Genomic DNA, 15,841 nt, shown 5'->3' on the forward strand with positions numbered 1-15,841 from the left:
GTATTTGCATGGCTATAAAAAGGAAGGGTTTGCGTTTCTGTTGGTCACCTGCAATGTCCAGAGCTGAGCTGTGAAATAGTCCAGAAGGGTAGACACGGACAACGTGAGGTTTTCCATTGAAAGTATCAGTGATAGCCCTGGCCAGTTTGGCTCAGCGGTTAGAGCGTCGGCCTGCGGTCCGGAGAGACCCGGGTTCGGTTCCCGCTAAGGGCACGTACTTCGGTTGCAGTTTGTCCCCGGCCCTGGTTGGTCGTGTGGGTGGCAGCCACTCGATGTGTCCCTTCACGTCGATGTTTCTCTCTCTCTCTCCCTTCCTCTCTCCCCCTCCCACTCTATCTGTACAAAAAATGGAAAAATATCCGAGGGTGATGATAAAAAAAAAAAAAAAAAAAAAAAAAAAAAAAGAAAGTATCAGTGATACACACACACACACACACACACACACTCACACACATATGTTTTTCTTCTTCTTTTATTGATTTTAGACAGGGAGGAAGGGAAAGGGAAAGAGAGAGAGCAAAACCTCGATGAGAGAGAACATTGATTGGCCTCCTCCTGCACGCCCCCCAACTGGGGATTGAGCCCACAAGCTGGGCATGTGGCCTGACCAGGAATGGAACCGGTGACCTCTTGGTGCAGAGGTCAATGCTCAACCACTGAACCACACTGTCCAGGCTGTTTTGTTTATTCCAAAGTTTACATTGTTCATCACAGTCTCCCTGACACCTTTGATTTTTTTGTTGTTGTTGTTGTTAATCTTCACCTGAGGATATTTTTTCCAATGATTTTTAGAGAGAGTGGAAGGGAGAGAGGGAGAGGGGAGAGAGAGAGAAACATCGATGTGAGAGAGACACATTGATTGGTTGCTTCCTGCACACACCCTGATCGAGGCAGGGATTGAACTTGCAACCCAGGTACTTGCCCTTGACCAGGAATTGAACCTGTGACCCTTCTGTGTGCAGGCCGACACTCTAACTACTGAGCCATACCAGCCAGAGCCACTCCTTTGATAAAAAAGGAAATTTCAGCCTGGCCGGTGTAGCTCAGTGGATTGAGCGTCATCCCATGGACTAAGAGGTCCTGGTTCAATTCCTGGTCAGGGCACATGCCTGGGGTGTGGACTCGATCCCCAGTGGGCAGCATGCAGGAGGTGGCCGATCAATGTTCCTCTATCACATCAATGTTTGTATCTCTCTAAAAAAATCAATAAAAATATTTTTAAAATAAATAAATAAAAAGGTTACATTTCAGTTTACAAAGAGTCTAGTAAACTGAGAGAGGTTACAGATGTCGAGAATAAAACAGAACTGACTAGATATTCCCTCACCAAAAGGAATGTATTCGGGAAAAGAAGGGATGGTCCTCAGTGTGTGCACACAAGGAACTGTGTGCAGGCCTGCAGGGGACTCTCCAACTCCCAGCCTCAGAATCACCCCACAGGCCACTGAGCTCCTCCCACTGCCCCTCCTGACTATGTCCAGGTTAAGGTCTCAGCCATAAATTCTATCAAAGCGTGGAGTAAGAGAAAGGCCTCCATGTGAACCCAGGACACAGGACACTAAACAACGCTAACAGTATTCAGGCCAAAAACCAGGGTAACATGTCCCTCACGGTTCACGCTCCCTGTCATCAATTCCTGGGACGCTGGGTTCAGGGTGAGAGGCTGAATGCTGACTCAGCCCACGTCCGAGCTGTACTGGCCTAAGCTGTGTCCAGAGTCCCTTCTCTGAAGGACTAGTTCACCAGTTCGGTGCCTGTCTCGGGCTTAGTTTCCACTGGACCCTGACTGCAGAGCCTCAGACAAAGCAGAGGGTGACAGAAACTCGGTTAGTGGTTAATTTACTATACAACGTTTTAAAATGTAAGAAAAGTCCTGGCTGGTTTGGCTCAGCAGTTAGAGCGTCAGCCCGTGGACCAGAGAGTCCCGGGTTCAGTTCCCACTAAGGGCACATACCTCGTACCTCAGTTGCGGTTTGTCCCCGGACCCGATTGGGGTTGTGTGGGTGGCAACCGCTTGATGTGTCTCTCTCACATCGATGTTTCTCTCTCTCTCTCCCTCCCGCTCTATCCGAAGATAAATACAAAAATGTCCTCAGGTGAGTATTAAAAAATAAAATGTAAGAGAAGACAGTGAACGTTGCATCTAATTTACAAATATGGGTGAATAATTTTTACATTCATTAAAAATTATGGAAACTTATTAAAAATGATAATATATCGAACACGAAATAATCCTGAGGCATTATGTACATCAAATGCTAAGAATATGCCAAAAGTACCAGTAAAGCAAGTGACTGAGTCAGGAGCGGAGCCCAGAGAGACATCTGTGTTTCTGTAGAACTTCATGGTCTTGTGTGGCTGGTTGAAAACCCTGACCTAGAAGGGGCTGGATCCAAACTAGAGAAGTCAGAATGGGCAGAGCTAACACTGAAATAACTAAGGCTTTAGCAAGTAACCTACACTCCTGTTGGCAGAGACAGCAGGCAAAGAGCTAGCGGGACCCGGACAAATGAAGGCAAACTCGGCAGAAGGACCACATGAGTTTGGGGAGGAAGCGGCCAATCTCCAGGGACTTCCCACGGAGCCTGTACTTCTGAAACGTTGGTGTGCACACCATTCCACAGGGGCAGCCTTGACCTGGGGAGGCTGAGCGCCTCTTCTGGTCGTACACCTTGCAACAACTGCAGGTGAACAAACCTGATTAATGCTGGCCCCCATCTTTTCCTCAGGCTGGTGGACAAGCCTCTGGGGAAGCCCACGCTAAGACCTTCCCGGGAGAAAACGGACCCTCGGCGTGGATGGGATTGTGCCCTTGGGAAAGCTGCCTAGCAAGTTTCAACATGTTCAGAACAGCATCACTGTGACACGGCCCTTCCAGCGGAGGTGAAGGGAGACAGTGCCACACAGACACATGCAGAGGCTCCCCCCCTGCAAGGCAGACCCGGAGGCCAGCAGGGGACATGCTCACAGGCAGGCAGGATAGTCAGTTTCGGACCCAGCAGAAAGAATCCATAATCAGGCCCATCAGGGAAGACACTGACTTCACTCTCACCTCCTTGCAGATGTCTGACCCACGGCTGCTGTGGGGAGGACCAGCCGGCAGCCTTTCCAGGGACTTGCATTTAGAAGGCGTGTCCACAGAATAACTTCTCTTTTTTTTTTTATCCTCACCCGAGGACATTTTTCCATTTTTTGTACAGATAGAGTGGGAGGGAGGGAAACATCGATGTGAAAGGGACACATTGAGTGGCTGCCACCCGCACGACCAACCAGGGCCGGGGACAAACTGCAACCGAGGTACGTGCCCTTAGCGGGAACCGAACCCAGGTCTCTCCAGACCACAGGCAGATGCTCCAACCGCTGAGCCAAACCGGCCAGGGCAAACTTCTCTTTTTTTCTTTTTTTAAAAATAAAGTTATTTAATAGTCTCCATTTAATTGGTTTATTTGTTGTAAATAAACTGGCAACACAGTGAGGGCCAAGGGCATGGTCCCAGGCAGGCTCCTGTTTGTCTGGGCTCAGGTAGGAGACGCTGCCCTGGGGCTAGAGTAGGACACCACCCTCAGTGCCCCAAGGGATGGGAGGAAAAGGTCCCTCACTTCTGGGGGCACCCCTTGGGATGAACACAGTGGCCAATGAGCAAACAGAACCAGAGGAGCTAAAGGAAAAGGAGGGAGGGAAATGGGTAGGCTTGGGGAAGGCAGCATTCTCTGGTACTCCCCACCTCTGCCCAGGGCTCAGAAGCCTTTGCCTGGGTCCTGCGGCCAGGGCAAACCTGGCTCAAAGATTGGGGGAGGATGCCCATTTCTCCCTCCCCACACAGAGAAGTTTTTCACAGGGACTACCTGAGGGTGGCTCAGGGTATCAAGGAGTGACCAGCTGGGGAACCCCTTCAATCTGTCTGAGTGAACTTACTCTCTCACTGCCCACTCAAAGGGACAGGAGTTTTGAGGTCAGTTTGCAGCTTGTCTTTCATCAAATTACAATGTGTCCTCCAGACTCCCCCAGAGAGCACCCCTGGGGGGCCTTGTCTGGGTTGTCCAGTCCCTACCTGGCCTGGCTGGGGTGTTCTGAGAGGGTCAGATGCCCAGGGAACTCTACCTTGCAGGTGGAGAGCAGGTCAGAGAAGCACCCTACTAAGGAGCTGGAGGTGGCGCCTAGGAGAAAGAGGGGTCACCGGGAGTGTGACAGGAAAGTCATCAAGAGAAGGATGGGTTCCTCCCAGGCAAGGAAAGATGGAGCAGAGCTGTGGGTCCCACAGGCTTCAAGGAGGGGATGAGGGCGTTTCACCACTTGTCGCTGTGACAGGCAGAAACCAACTCGCCAGTTGCTTAGACAAGCGAGGAGCTGTGGGCCCACATACTTGGGAAGCCCTAGATTCAGGCGTAGTTGGATCCAGGTGGTCCCGGGGTGTGGCCAGGGTTCTGCCTCTCCCCTCGCTCCACGCCACGCCATGGCAGGCTCTGTCACACAGGACGGGGCAGGATGGGTGGGTACTGGGCCTGACCACCCCAGATGGGGGAGAATAACTTAGATGCTGCCTGCACATCTGGGGCGTGGGGAGGGGTTGCTCTGGGACTCTAAGGGGGTCTCAGCTCTAACTGGCCAGCAGAGGTCACGTCAGGGAACAGTCTTTCCTCCGCAGGCATTGTGACTGCATCAGCTGGGTCACCCACCCAGTTACAGGGTTGGAGCAGGAGGTCCTGTGACTAACATCCCCCCAGAACCCTAGCAGCCCGCAAGCCCCCGAGAGGTGCAGTGGAGAGAACAAGGCCAGTGCCTGGGCTAGAGGGAGCCCAAGGACCCCATGCAGTGGGCGGCAGGCTTGCCCAGGACAAGGTACACATGGTCAGAGCAGAAGATTCTGCAACTGCTGAAGACCTGTGCCCATTTGCTGGCCAGTGACCCAGCCGCCCCCACACTCCCACTTCATAAAAGCTAGGAGGTCCCTTTGAATTCCATGCAGCGGAGGTCATCCTCCTAAAGGATCATTGTCCAGTGTCCCCAGGTCAGGCAGTGGGACCTCTGAGCGGATGTAAATGAGGGGACTCGCCCATCCTGTCACCCAGGTGCTTCACAGCTACAATCGCATCAGAACCCACACCTGCTCAGGGGCTCTGGGCTGAGAAGCACAGGACTGGAGAAGGTGAAGGCCCTACCTTCAGTCATTCGACCGCAGCCCGCAGCCCTGTCCCAGCACTCAGGGCTCCCAGCGGAGGTGGCCACACCTGGGAAAGGGGCTGCCTGCGCCATGCCCCAAGGGCTTTCTCTGGTTCTGAGGAACTGAAGGGCCTGTTCCGGTGGTCAGATGGGCAGCAGTGGCTGGTGGCTCAGGCTTTGCTGTCAGCCAGCGGGCTGCCCTCTGGGAGCAACACGGAACTGCCTCAGCCATGGCCTCCCTCTAGTCTCCAAGTGCCCAGCGCCAGCCCCAGGCCCGAGCTTTCTGGGAGCTGGGAGCCTCAGAGCAACTGCACCTGCTGTCCAGCTGGAGATCTGAGCACCCCAAAAGGCACTGGGGACAGGGCCCAGTTCTGAGGGTCCTGGCACGGTGGGCTTCCTGCCTCCCTGGCCATTGGCTTTGGCGCAGGGCAGCCACGAGAGGGAAGGGCGTGTCTGGTGGCTCTTAGGACTCGGCCCTGCAGCATCTTCCTCCCCATGGTATTTTGGCCCCTGCCCTGCTTCCTATGGGCACTGACCGGAAAGCCCTGCAGGCTTCAAAGAGTGGCTTCCTCAAACCCCCACCTCCAGCCCAGGAGGAGCATGGGAGGGGTGCTGATGAGAGCAGTGTCATGGGGTGTAGGGAGATACACCAAGGCCCATGGCCATGCACCCATCCCACCATCTTCCTCCCTCTGAACCTTCACTCACCACCACCACCCAAAGGCAAGCAGCCAGGTCAAGCTGCCACTGCCCCATCCCTGGGAGGCTAGGGTTTGGAGGATTTGGAGGACTGCCTCCTGTTCTCAGGCTGGGCTATGTCTGAGGAACTTGGGAGCCTGTCCCCCCAATGCTGGATAAAACCCCAGATCAGAATATCCTGTCAAGGCACACAAGCCTTCCCCTCCCATGGGGAACGCCCTTATGTTCGGCTGGTTCTGCCAAGGTGGGTGGGGGACGACAAAAGAGGAAGGTGAGGCCTTCAAAGGCCCATTCACAGGCCAAGTCAAGGACCAGAACAATCACAGGAAGGAGCTGGGTGGCGGGAATAGCAGCCATGTCCCTCAGCACCCACTGCCCACTCCTTGTAGCTGCAGGGGCTTCCTGCAGAAGTGGGGCCCTCATCTGTCCCAGCCCATGGCAGCTCCCATCCACACAACCTCTGTGATCCGTCCAGCCTGGCTGGGTGCTCATTCGAGCCCCTGTGGAGAACCACCCAGTCCAGGTCACTGCAGCTCGTGCAGACACCCCACTCCCCGAGGAGGCCTGTTCCAGAGTGGCATCTGGAAGATGATTCCGCACCTGGAAGGAGATGATGCCATATCTGCCTGAATAACGGGTTTGGGGGTTTGATCTCGGAAGAAACTAGAAACCGGAGGCTGGTGGCTCAAGAGAGGGTTAAACGCTCTTGAGCAGTAAGGCCCTGAGACTGGCTGAAACCTTATACTGCAGTTTCTTCTAAGTCCCACTCACTAAGCCCTTTCTGTGCCTGGACCTGGCAACAAAGCCCTGGCCAGAGAGCAGCAGGCAAATGGACCACACCCAGGTCATAAAGCAGGGACAGCCATCCTGCCTGAGTATTGTGCCCGGCTGGCTCAGCACATGCCTGGAGGTGCTTGTGGAGCAGTGGCTAGCTGGGAAGAGGCCCCACCATTCCGCTGGAGATCCGGATGGGCTGACACTGGTAGACACCACGCTCCCTCCGACTGCCGAAGCCTGTGTGGGTCCTTGGCCCGGGCTCCAGTCCCTGGAAGCTCCAGTCCCTGGAAGCTCCAGTCCCTGGAAGCTGGCTTTTGCCCTCTCTCTGGGCAGTTCTCAGGGACAGGGGAGGGTCTAAGAAGCAATAGTGTTGGGGAGGGGGGGCGGGCACGAATCCTGATTAAGAGGTCATAACCTCAGGAACCATGAGAATAGCATGGGGTGGCGGGCTCCCCATGGCCAGACCATCTGTGGCTCAGGGAAAGTCTATCTGCACAGGAAAAGGTGCTCCTGGGATTAACAACTCCGACTCATGGGATAAGAATGCTTTACTATGTAAAACTCGCACGGAGCCCAGGACCAGGCCCTGTGGTCTCCACCCTGGCCTGAAGTGCCAGGGTCACCTTTGGAGTGTGCAGGTGTACATGCTCATGACCCTGCGTGAGGAGGGCCTCCCTGGACAGTGGGCAATAAGGCACTGTGGCATCCCCAGCCTGAAGGTGGGTGGGGCAGAGTGAGGGCCCCACCTGCCCAGGTTTAGGGTCCACACAGGTCCACACAGTCCATCCCACTGTGGAACACATGGTAGATGCTGGTAGGAGGGAACATGGTGACAGCACCAAGCAGGGAGCCCACCTGGATGGCCACACCAACTGCCAGCAATGCTCGCTGCCCTCCACCATGCAGCAGGGAGCTGGCGGCCACCTTCACGTAGGAGAACAGCCCCAGACACAGCACCCACGACAGCACCTGGGGAGGCAGACACAGCAGCAGGCTGAGCATATGATGCCCCAGGCTCGGTGGCAAACTTCTCCCTTTGCTTCAGTGTCCCCAGTGTACTTACCACAAGAACTAGCCCCGCAGTAGTGCCCACTAGGGGTGGGCAGGGGCTCAGGACTGCCAGTGCCATCAGGTAGGCCCCAAAGAGCATGCCCAGCAGAGAGAGACCGCCCAACCATGCCAGAGACCTGCCAGGGGTAAGCAGAAACTCAGGGCTGGCTATCCCCAGCTTGGGTCCCCATCCCTAAGTTCCAACCTGATTGGCTTAAGGCCCCTTGTGCACCTGCACAGCACGCCCATGGCCAGGAAGCAGGCGAGGGGGTTGGCGGCACTGCCCAGCACCGCGGCCAGGTGGTAGGCCAGGCGCCCATAGGGCAAGCAGGAGAAGCTCTGCACGGCAGGCAACACGCCATTGGTCAGTGCATTGGTGATGGCCAGCAGGCTCAACAGGCAGGCACCACGGGCAGACAGCAGCCGATGGGCCTCCAGGTCTGGGCCAGGTGTGGTGCCTGCTGCCTGGAAAGGTGGCTCCTGCAGTGGTGAGGCCTCTTCCTCCTCTTCCACTCCTGGGGCTCCCACCTGAAGGCCAGGCCCTGGGCCCTCTCTGGTCATGGATGGTGGTAATGGCAACAGCAGCAGGAGACCCTGGAAGGCAGCAGCTGAAGTGACCAGAAGGGTGTCCAGTGTCCAGAAGAAGGTGCTGGCAGGAAAACGTTCTGGGAAGTTGTGGGGAGGGCCAGGGGTGCCATTGGTGGGGGCTGACGGGCACTCAAGGCGGCCCACACCCTGGGCCAGGGCCAGCACGCAGGGTAGAAGAGCACTCAGGCCTTGACCCAGAAAGAAGGACCGTAGAAAGGGAGGCGGCAAGCGGCTCAGGAAGGGCAGGAAAGTGACATTAGAGGCACAGCAGGCCAGTGCCAGCACAAAGGCCAGCGTCAGGAAGGCCACAGAGTGATACTGCCCTCCCACAGGTGCCACCTGCTGCCACAGTGGGGCCAGCAGGGCTGTGCCCACCACATTCAATGCCTGCACCACCTGGATGGGGACTTGCTCGCCTTTGCCCAGGGCCAGCCGTCTCCACAGTGTCACCACCAGCAGACTCAGGTTCCCCAGCGCCACAAGCACAGAGAGGTATGAGGGGAGGCTCCAACCTGCAGGGAAGGGAGGAGGCAACATCAGAGGCACAGTGCGAAAGGACAAAGCAGCTGCAGCCCACCTACCAGGGCAGACCTGGCCCGCAATTGCCTGCTCTCTCACTCACCCTCAGGAAGGTCTTTTACCACCACTGGTAGCTCAACCCAGATCCCATTAATGGAAGCCCAGGAGCCCATGCCGAAGAGGGCTACCAACAGGTGGGTCAGCACCAGACGGCCCAGTGGAGGTGCTGCCATTCAGCTAAGGCTGGGCTTCCCAGGACAGGGCAAAGGTCAGCTCCTCTTTCTCCACCTAGATCCAAAGAAGGTGGGTGCTTCTACTCTTCGGGAAATTGAAGACTTTTTCCAGCTTGAAGGAAACAAACGCAAATGCAGGGTCACAAGAAACAGACACGAGTCAGAAGAGGGCCAGAGAGCCAAGACTGGGGAAAGTGCACGTGCCCGGGATGGGGAGAAGGAGGAGCCTAAATATACCAAGGAGCACCTGCCTCGGGGGTGGGGACACAGCAAGGCGGAGAAGCACGAAGCCAGGCTCAAGGGGCCAAGGAGGGCTCCGAGGGAGGATGATCAAGAGGAAGCTCACTTCGGGTATGGGCTGCCGTGTCTACCACCACTTGAAACAGACACGGGGACAAGGGCCCCGTGACAGGGACACCCCTCCGGCGCCCCGCATACCTCTGCAGCGTTTGCGCCCCCCCAGGAGTCCGGAGCTTTCGCGATACCCAGGAGGCGGGAGCCAGTGGGGCTCTTCGGGAGTGTGGCCGCGACGGGCACCGCCCTCGCTGTGTCTGCTGGGCAGTGGAAAGCAGCCCAGGACCGGTCCAGCACCCGAGCGCTCCACGACCTAGCGACCGGCCGTCCCGCCACTCGGCCAGGCCGCCGCCTCCGGCCCAGGACAGTGGCTTCAGCCCAGAGCCGATGGGGCCGGAGAATGTGGCCGGGACAGAGCAAGGACTGCAACCCACCTGCCGGGACAGAAAAAAATCTCGGGCCGGCCCGCCCCACCGGAAGCCCCGCCCCGGAACTCGACACTGAGCCTGCGGGGAGGGTCTGGATCCGCCCCCGGGCCCACCTCTTCCGCCAACGGACTCCGCCCCTTCCGCTCGGATCAGTCCCTGGAGCGCTGCGAGCGGCTATGGCTCCGCAGGGGGCCCGGCGGGCCCGGGGGGCCCGGGGCCGAGTCCGGGCTAGGCCGCCGGCCGGGGCGCGAGCCCGCTCGGCCGAGGACTGGTGGTGGGACCGACTGGCGCCGAGCGGCTCCGGGTACCACCTGCTGCAGTCGGACAGCATGCTGCTTGTGCTGCCGGGGCCGGAGCCCGCCCGTGCCCGGGCGCACAGGCGCGCCCCCCGCCGCGCTCAGCGGCCGCCGCTCCCCGGGTCCCGTGCCGCCGGGGCCAAGGCCAAGCCCAGGCCCGCGCCTGAACCCGCGCCCGGACCCGCGCCGCAGCAAGGGCCCGACTCGGGCTGGGGCGACCGCATCCCTTTGGAAATCCTGCTGCAGATATTCGGGCTGCTGGTGGCGGCCGATGGGCCCATGCCCTTCCTTGGCAGGTACCCCGGGCCCACAGAGCGCAGCGGCCTGGTTCAGGCTGACCTGCTGCCATCGAGCGGGGGCAGAGGCCGAGAGCGTCTGAGCCTGAGCGCGTCCACACTAGTGCCAGAGAGCGTAGTCTCCCCGGGGTCCATTTGCAGCCCCACGCGCCTGATTTGAGCTCAAGTGTCCGTAGCGCTGTGAGAGTTGCGGCAGCCGGTGGGATGGCATCGGTCACAAAAGCCCCGGCCCTTCAGCAGAGATTTTCTTCCAGGGCTGCACGCGTGTGCCGCCGCTGGCATGAGGCCGCCTCCCAGCCTGCTCTCTGGCACACCGTGACCCTGTCACCTTCAGTGGCTGGCCGCCTCACCAAAACCGGGGCCAAAGCCGAGAAGAAACTCCTTGCTTCCCTGGAGTGGCTTATGCCCAATCGGTGAGGCTTTCCCTCTTTTCTTTATCCCCTCACTGCACCTATGTTGTGTGGGAAGTTCCAGGCCCCTTTCTGTTTTCCTGCACCAAGGTGATGGGTGGGGAGGACCCTGAAGAAGAGGCAGCGTGGGAACACTGTGCAGCTCTGCCTCTGCTGTACCCCCAGGTTCTCACAGCTCCAGAGGCTGACCCTCCTCCACTGGAAGTCCCAGGTACATCCCGTGTTGAAGGTGAGTGCTGGAGGCTGCTCTGCACACCAGCTGTGACAATCTGGGGTTGCCCACTACTTCCAGGGAGTGGGCCAGGCACCATGGAGCCCCACGCTGGCCCTGGGGATACCTGCCTGGTTCTCCGTTCCAAAACGGAGGTATCAGAAATAGGAGCACCCAAGTGGGCCTGGCATGGGCAGAAATGAGGTCATAGCTGGGGCAGTAGAGTGGCACCAGGCACTGGTTTCTTTCTCTTGTTGACCATAGTCTGCCCTCCCCCAACCCTACTGGATCTTTGTGTTCTGCAGCTGGCCAGCGATTCCTGTCCTCGGCTCACCTTCCTCAAGCTTTCTGATTGCCATGGTGTGACCCCTAACACTCTGATCATGCTAGCCAGAGCCTGCCCCCAGCTCCACAGCCTGGATATACAGCACTCCATGGTGAGCCCTGTGTCCCCAGGGGCCCTGAAGAAGCCCAAGCCAAGGTGACAGATACCCCTGAACTGGGTCCTCAGGTGGAGTCCACAGCTGTGGTGAGCTTCTTGGAGGAGGTAGGGCCCCGAATGCGCAAGCTGTGGCTGACCTACAGCTCCCAGACAACAGCCATCTTGGGTGCACTGCTGGTAGGTTGTTAACAGGCAGGGGCAGAGCAGGTGCTGAGCCAGGGACTGCCAGGCCACTGACCCTGTTCACCCCACCTCTACAGGGCAGCTGCTGCCCCCAGCTCCAGCTCCTTGAGGTGAGCACGGGCATCAACCGAAACAACACTCCCCTCCAGTTGCCTGTGGAGGCCCTGCAGAGAGGCTGCCCCCAGCTGCAGGTACCCGATGCCCCACCTCTCCCACCTGTCACCTCCCTCCCCATCTGCAGCCTGGGCCTTGCTCCCAGGTGCTGCGGCTGCTGAACCTGGTGTGGCTGCCTAAACCTTCTGGGCGAGCAGTGACTCCTGGCCCAGGCTTCCCCAGCCTCGAGGAGCTCTGCCTTGCCGGCTCCACCTGCAACTCTGTGAGCAATGAGGCCCTGGGCCGCCTGCTCCACGGCTCCCCACTTCTGCGCCTGCTGGATCTTCGAGGTTGTGCCCGAATCACACCTGCTGGCCTGCATGATCTGCCATGTCAGGGTTAGCTCTTGGGTGATGGGCGGGCAGGTGTGATGTGGGGACATTTGTCCACCCCACAACTCATGCCCACTCCTCTCATCTCCAGAGCTGGAGCAGCTTCATCTGGGTCTGTATGGCATGTCAGACCGGCTGACTCTAGCCAAGGAGGGCAGCTCCTTGTTGACCCATAAGTGGTGCCACACTCTGCGGGAACTGGACTTGAGTGGCCAGGGCTTCAGCGAGAAGGACTTGGAGCAGGCCCTGGCTGCCTTCTCAGGCACCCCTGGGGGCTCACACCCAGCCCTGTGCTCCCTCAACCTCAGGGGCACCCGAGTCACACCAAGCACAGTCAGGTCAGCACCCCCTCCCCCAGTCCCTTGGAGCCAGTATGGCAGCACCCCCCACCCCCAATCCTACCTTGCTTGCCAGATCCAGGGATCCGAAAGGGGAGCATATACTGGCCAAGCCCTTGTTTGGGGTGAGCCTTGGGGACACCAAAAGAACTGGAATTAGGTCTTGGTGGTTTGGGTGGCAGAGCCAGCTGCAGCACATGGGCAGAGAGGGCTCCCTAGCCTGGCTTAACCCTTCCAGGGTCTGTGTCTCCTGGGAGCCAGTGGCTGAGCTCCCCATGGCCTACTCTGCTCCCACAGCTCTGTGATCAGCAGCTGCCCTGGCCTGCTGTACCTCAACCTGGAGTCCTGCCGCTGCCTTCCGCGGGGCCTGAAGCGGGCCTACCGGGGCCCAGAGGAAGTCCAGTGGTGCCTGGAGCAGCTACTCACCAGCCCCCCCTCCCCCAGCTAGACACCCAGCCCTGCACCCTTTTCTACTTTTGGATGTTGGAGCATTTTGTTACAATAAAAAATTTTAAGAACTCTGTATGGCCCTTGGGTTGGGGTGAGGCAGTCATTCAGGGCTAGAGCTGGCCAAGAACCTGTGGTTGTTTTGGGGGGGTCCCCCAGGTATACTGAGTCCGCCTGTGGCTGTACCTTGCCTGCTTATGTGGGGCTGGAGTCCTGGATTAAGTGTGAGTGTGTCCCCCCCTCGGAGATGCCAAGGCAAGCTGTCTGGTATGAGAAGCTCTGGCCTGGGCAGACGCAATGGAGAAGGGAAGGCCCTGCACAGCCATGGGGTTTGGGGTGTCCTACCACCCCATTCTTCAGGCAAGGTTTTTAACCAGGCTGTACAGGGCCTCCCATGAGTGGGGTGGGACCAGCAGGGAAGTGACTGCCAACTGCAGGGACCTGGCCAGGGGACTCTTCTGAGAAGGGGTGGTCAATAGCACTGACCCTTCTAGAACCCAGCACCTTGAGCTTCTAGAACCCCAGTGCACCCACAGCCCACTCAACCACTACCTGGTGTCGCTTGGTTGCTTGTGGCCTGAGAGCTCCAGCTCCTCCCTGGACCGCAGCCCTGGACACTCTCTTCCAGGTGCGAGTGGGACTGGGCAGTAGGTGGTGGCAGATGAGCTACCCAGCTGACCGCTTATGTCTGACCCAGCCCCAGGCCCCCAAAGGCCAGATCAGCCGCCTTCCCTCGACTCTCCACAGCAAGCGCTTCCAGCTCTGGGCCCTAGGACTCTTTCGCACCGAGCGCCACCTGGCCAAGCGCCTCAAGAGCAACAGCTTCTACCCCTTCACGCAGGAGCTGCCCAATGGTGCTCACGGGCCAGGGTGGTGACCTGAGCGGGGTGGGGCCAGGGACCCAAAGGGGTGGGGGCGGGGGCGGGGGCGGGGGCGGGGGCGGGGCTGGCTCCTGCCCGGGGGCCCGCAGAAACCGCAGACAGGACGCGGGTCGAGGCCCAAGCCCTGACTCCAGCTGTCCTCACGCGCTCGCGCCATACCGCCCGCAGTTTTCGTGCTCGAATACTACCTGGACACGCTGTGGAAGGGGGCACTGCTCTTCGTTGTCTGCCTCTTCCTGATCAGCTTCAGCCTCGTGAGCCAGGTCTGAGGTCCTGGCACCCCAACCCAGTCCAGCTCCCCCGGGGGCCGCCACTCGAAGCTCCACCCCAGCCCGCTCAGAAGGTTCCTGCGGTGCCCACAGGTGCGGGAGCAGAAGACATGGGGCTTCCCTGCGTATGGCATGGGCGTGGGCCTGTGGATCATGATCTCATCGCTGCCACTGCGCCGCCTGGTGCTGAACCACACACTTGGCACGTACCACTTCTCCATCCAGGGCCACACGGTGTCTCAGGGCCCCATGCATCAGGTCTACGTGCGCCTGGCGCTCAGCTCTGACGGTGATGAATGGGTGGGGGAGGGTGTGCAAGGGAAGGGGTTGCCGCTAGGGCTAGGGAGCAGGGAGGGGTGGACAAGCCGGACCTCTGCCCAGTCCCCTGGAGCCCCATGTCCTGAAGCCCCCAGAGCCCTCGCCCCCTGGAGTCCCCAGATTGAACCGCGTGCCCCTCACCAGCCTACAGAAAGTGCTTCTTCCAACTGGTTCTGTGCGGCCACAAGCTGGAGCCGCTGGTGCTGGTGCAGCTGTCCCAGCACTACGAGGTGGGTCCCACCCTCGCCAGTCCCTGACCCAGACACACCGCTCTCTCTTCCTAGGCTCAAAATGACTTTGACTACTGCTTAGATCTTAGAATGGGGCCATTTCTCAGGCAGTCCTCGGCCCAGCCTTTGTGCTAAAGCCAGCGGAGAGGGCACTGGGGCTGACCAGCAAGGCTGGAGAGCAGTCTGGCAAGGGGAGGGGACGCCTCAGGAGGGGAGGCGGTGGCAGGTAGCAGGGCCTCTCCTGTCCTGGTGAGAGCTGGCCGCCACGCTCCCCCAGCAAATGGAATTCCTGGGCCGTCACATCGCCCGGAAGCTCAACATTAACTACTTCGATTGCCTGGCGACGTCCTACCGGCACGTGGTCCGCCACTGGCCGCTGGAGGCCGCCATCAGCCCGGGCATTGGGCGGCGTAAGACCGGAGTCTACAGGAGCGCTCAGTGGGATCAGGTGGACGTGTGATGCTGCGCCGGCACTCCACCCCCCTTCACGTCCAGGACCTTACTCTCCCTTCCTCTCCAATCTCGCACCCCCCACCCACCACCAGCCCTCCTGTCAATAAAGCTGCCGCTTGCTTCCAGTGGTCGTTTTCTCTCCAGGGATGGGGGATGCTCCCCCTCCAGGGTCTTCTTCTAGTGCATACCTCCCAGGGCCTCCAGGCTGCTGTCAGGAGCAATTCCAGGAGTCTGAGTTGAAAGATGTGGGTAGCGGTGGGCGCGAGGCTGCGGAGCAGCCAGGACTCCAGGAGGTGGCACCCATCATCAGGTAAGTGTGGGATGCACTGCCCCTCTTGGACAGCAGCAATGAACTGTTTCTACCTGGTCTCAGTGCTGACCAATGAGCAGAATTTAGGAGTCAGAATCTGATTGGTCCAATCTGGGTCAGGTGCCTGTTTCTGGTCCAATCAGCAATGGGACAATGGGATGGGGCACAGCCATAGGTCCAAGCCCTGTGCCTGGAGGTGAGTCCTGGACTAGACAGTCCCAAAGTTCCTGCTGCAGAACCCTAGTCCATGGATCACTGGGGCTGGGGGGAGACCCATGTCTCTTCTGGAACCCCAGTCTATGTTCCCTTGTCCAGTGGGTGTTCCTGCCTCCTGGGTGCTGGGAGCTGATGTGGGAGCAGAGAAGGCAGTGGGCTGTGGGGACCCAGAAGGAGTAGTGCCTGGCACTGTCCAATTCTCCTGGTTAGCATTCTCCCTCATATCCATGCTGGTAACTCAGGTCTTTGTGCTCCATGTCAGCTGAGTGTCCCTGGAAGCAGGGCCAGCTGCATAATTTGCAGGGCCT

General features: G+C 58.9%; 3 protein-coding genes across 4 annotated transcripts; 2 read left to right on the forward strand and 1 right to left on the reverse strand.

Annotated features, from left to right (window-relative positions):
• Positions 1-7,176: 7,176 nt before the first annotated feature.
• SLC52A2 (solute carrier family 52 member 2) lies at positions 7,177-13,962 on the reverse strand. 2 transcript variants are annotated; one of them, XM_036281331.1, is made up of 5 exons: positions 13,926-13,962; positions 8,897-9,138; positions 7,919-8,786; positions 7,700-7,823; positions 7,177-7,605 (listed from the first exon to the last, which is right to left on the reverse strand). In XM_036281331.1, exons 2-5 carry the CDS (start codon positions 9,024-9,026, stop codon positions 7,393-7,395), a joined length of 1,335 nt encoding a protein of 444 aa, XP_036137224.1. In that variant the 5' UTR covers positions 9,027-9,138; positions 13,926-13,962; the 3' UTR covers positions 7,177-7,392. The 2 variants fall into 2 exon arrangements, with proteins under 2 accessions (XP_036137224.1, XP_036137223.1); XM_036281330.1 differs by lacking the exon at positions 13,926-13,962 and adding an exon at positions 9,465-9,754.
• Positions 9,925-12,892, forward strand: FBXL6 (F-box and leucine rich repeat protein 6). Its single transcript, XM_036281213.1, has 9 exons — positions 9,925-10,340; positions 10,595-10,753; positions 10,916-10,979; positions 11,267-11,398; positions 11,473-11,580; positions 11,664-11,777; positions 11,846-12,077; positions 12,163-12,409; positions 12,707-12,892. Exons 1-9 carry the CDS (start codon positions 9,925-9,927, stop codon positions 12,855-12,857), a joined length of 1,623 nt encoding a protein of 540 aa, XP_036137106.1. The 3' UTR covers positions 12,858-12,892.
• Positions 13,518-15,014, forward strand: TMEM249 (transmembrane protein 249). Its single transcript, XM_036281214.1, has 5 exons — positions 13,518-13,710; positions 13,906-14,000; positions 14,100-14,295; positions 14,469-14,554; positions 14,832-15,014. The coding sequence occupies exons 1-5, from the start codon at positions 13,518-13,520 to the stop codon at positions 15,012-15,014; spliced, it is 753 nt and encodes a 250-aa protein (XP_036137107.1).
• Positions 15,015-15,841: the final 827 nt, after the last annotated feature.

Source organism: Molossus molossus, unplaced genomic scaffold, assembly GCF_014108415.1.
Source record: "Molossus molossus isolate mMolMol1 unplaced genomic scaffold, mMolMol1.p scaffold_m16_p_33, whole genome shotgun sequence".
In the NCBI taxonomy this organism is placed as follows: domain Eukaryota; kingdom Metazoa; phylum Chordata; class Mammalia; order Chiroptera; family Molossidae; genus Molossus; species Molossus molossus.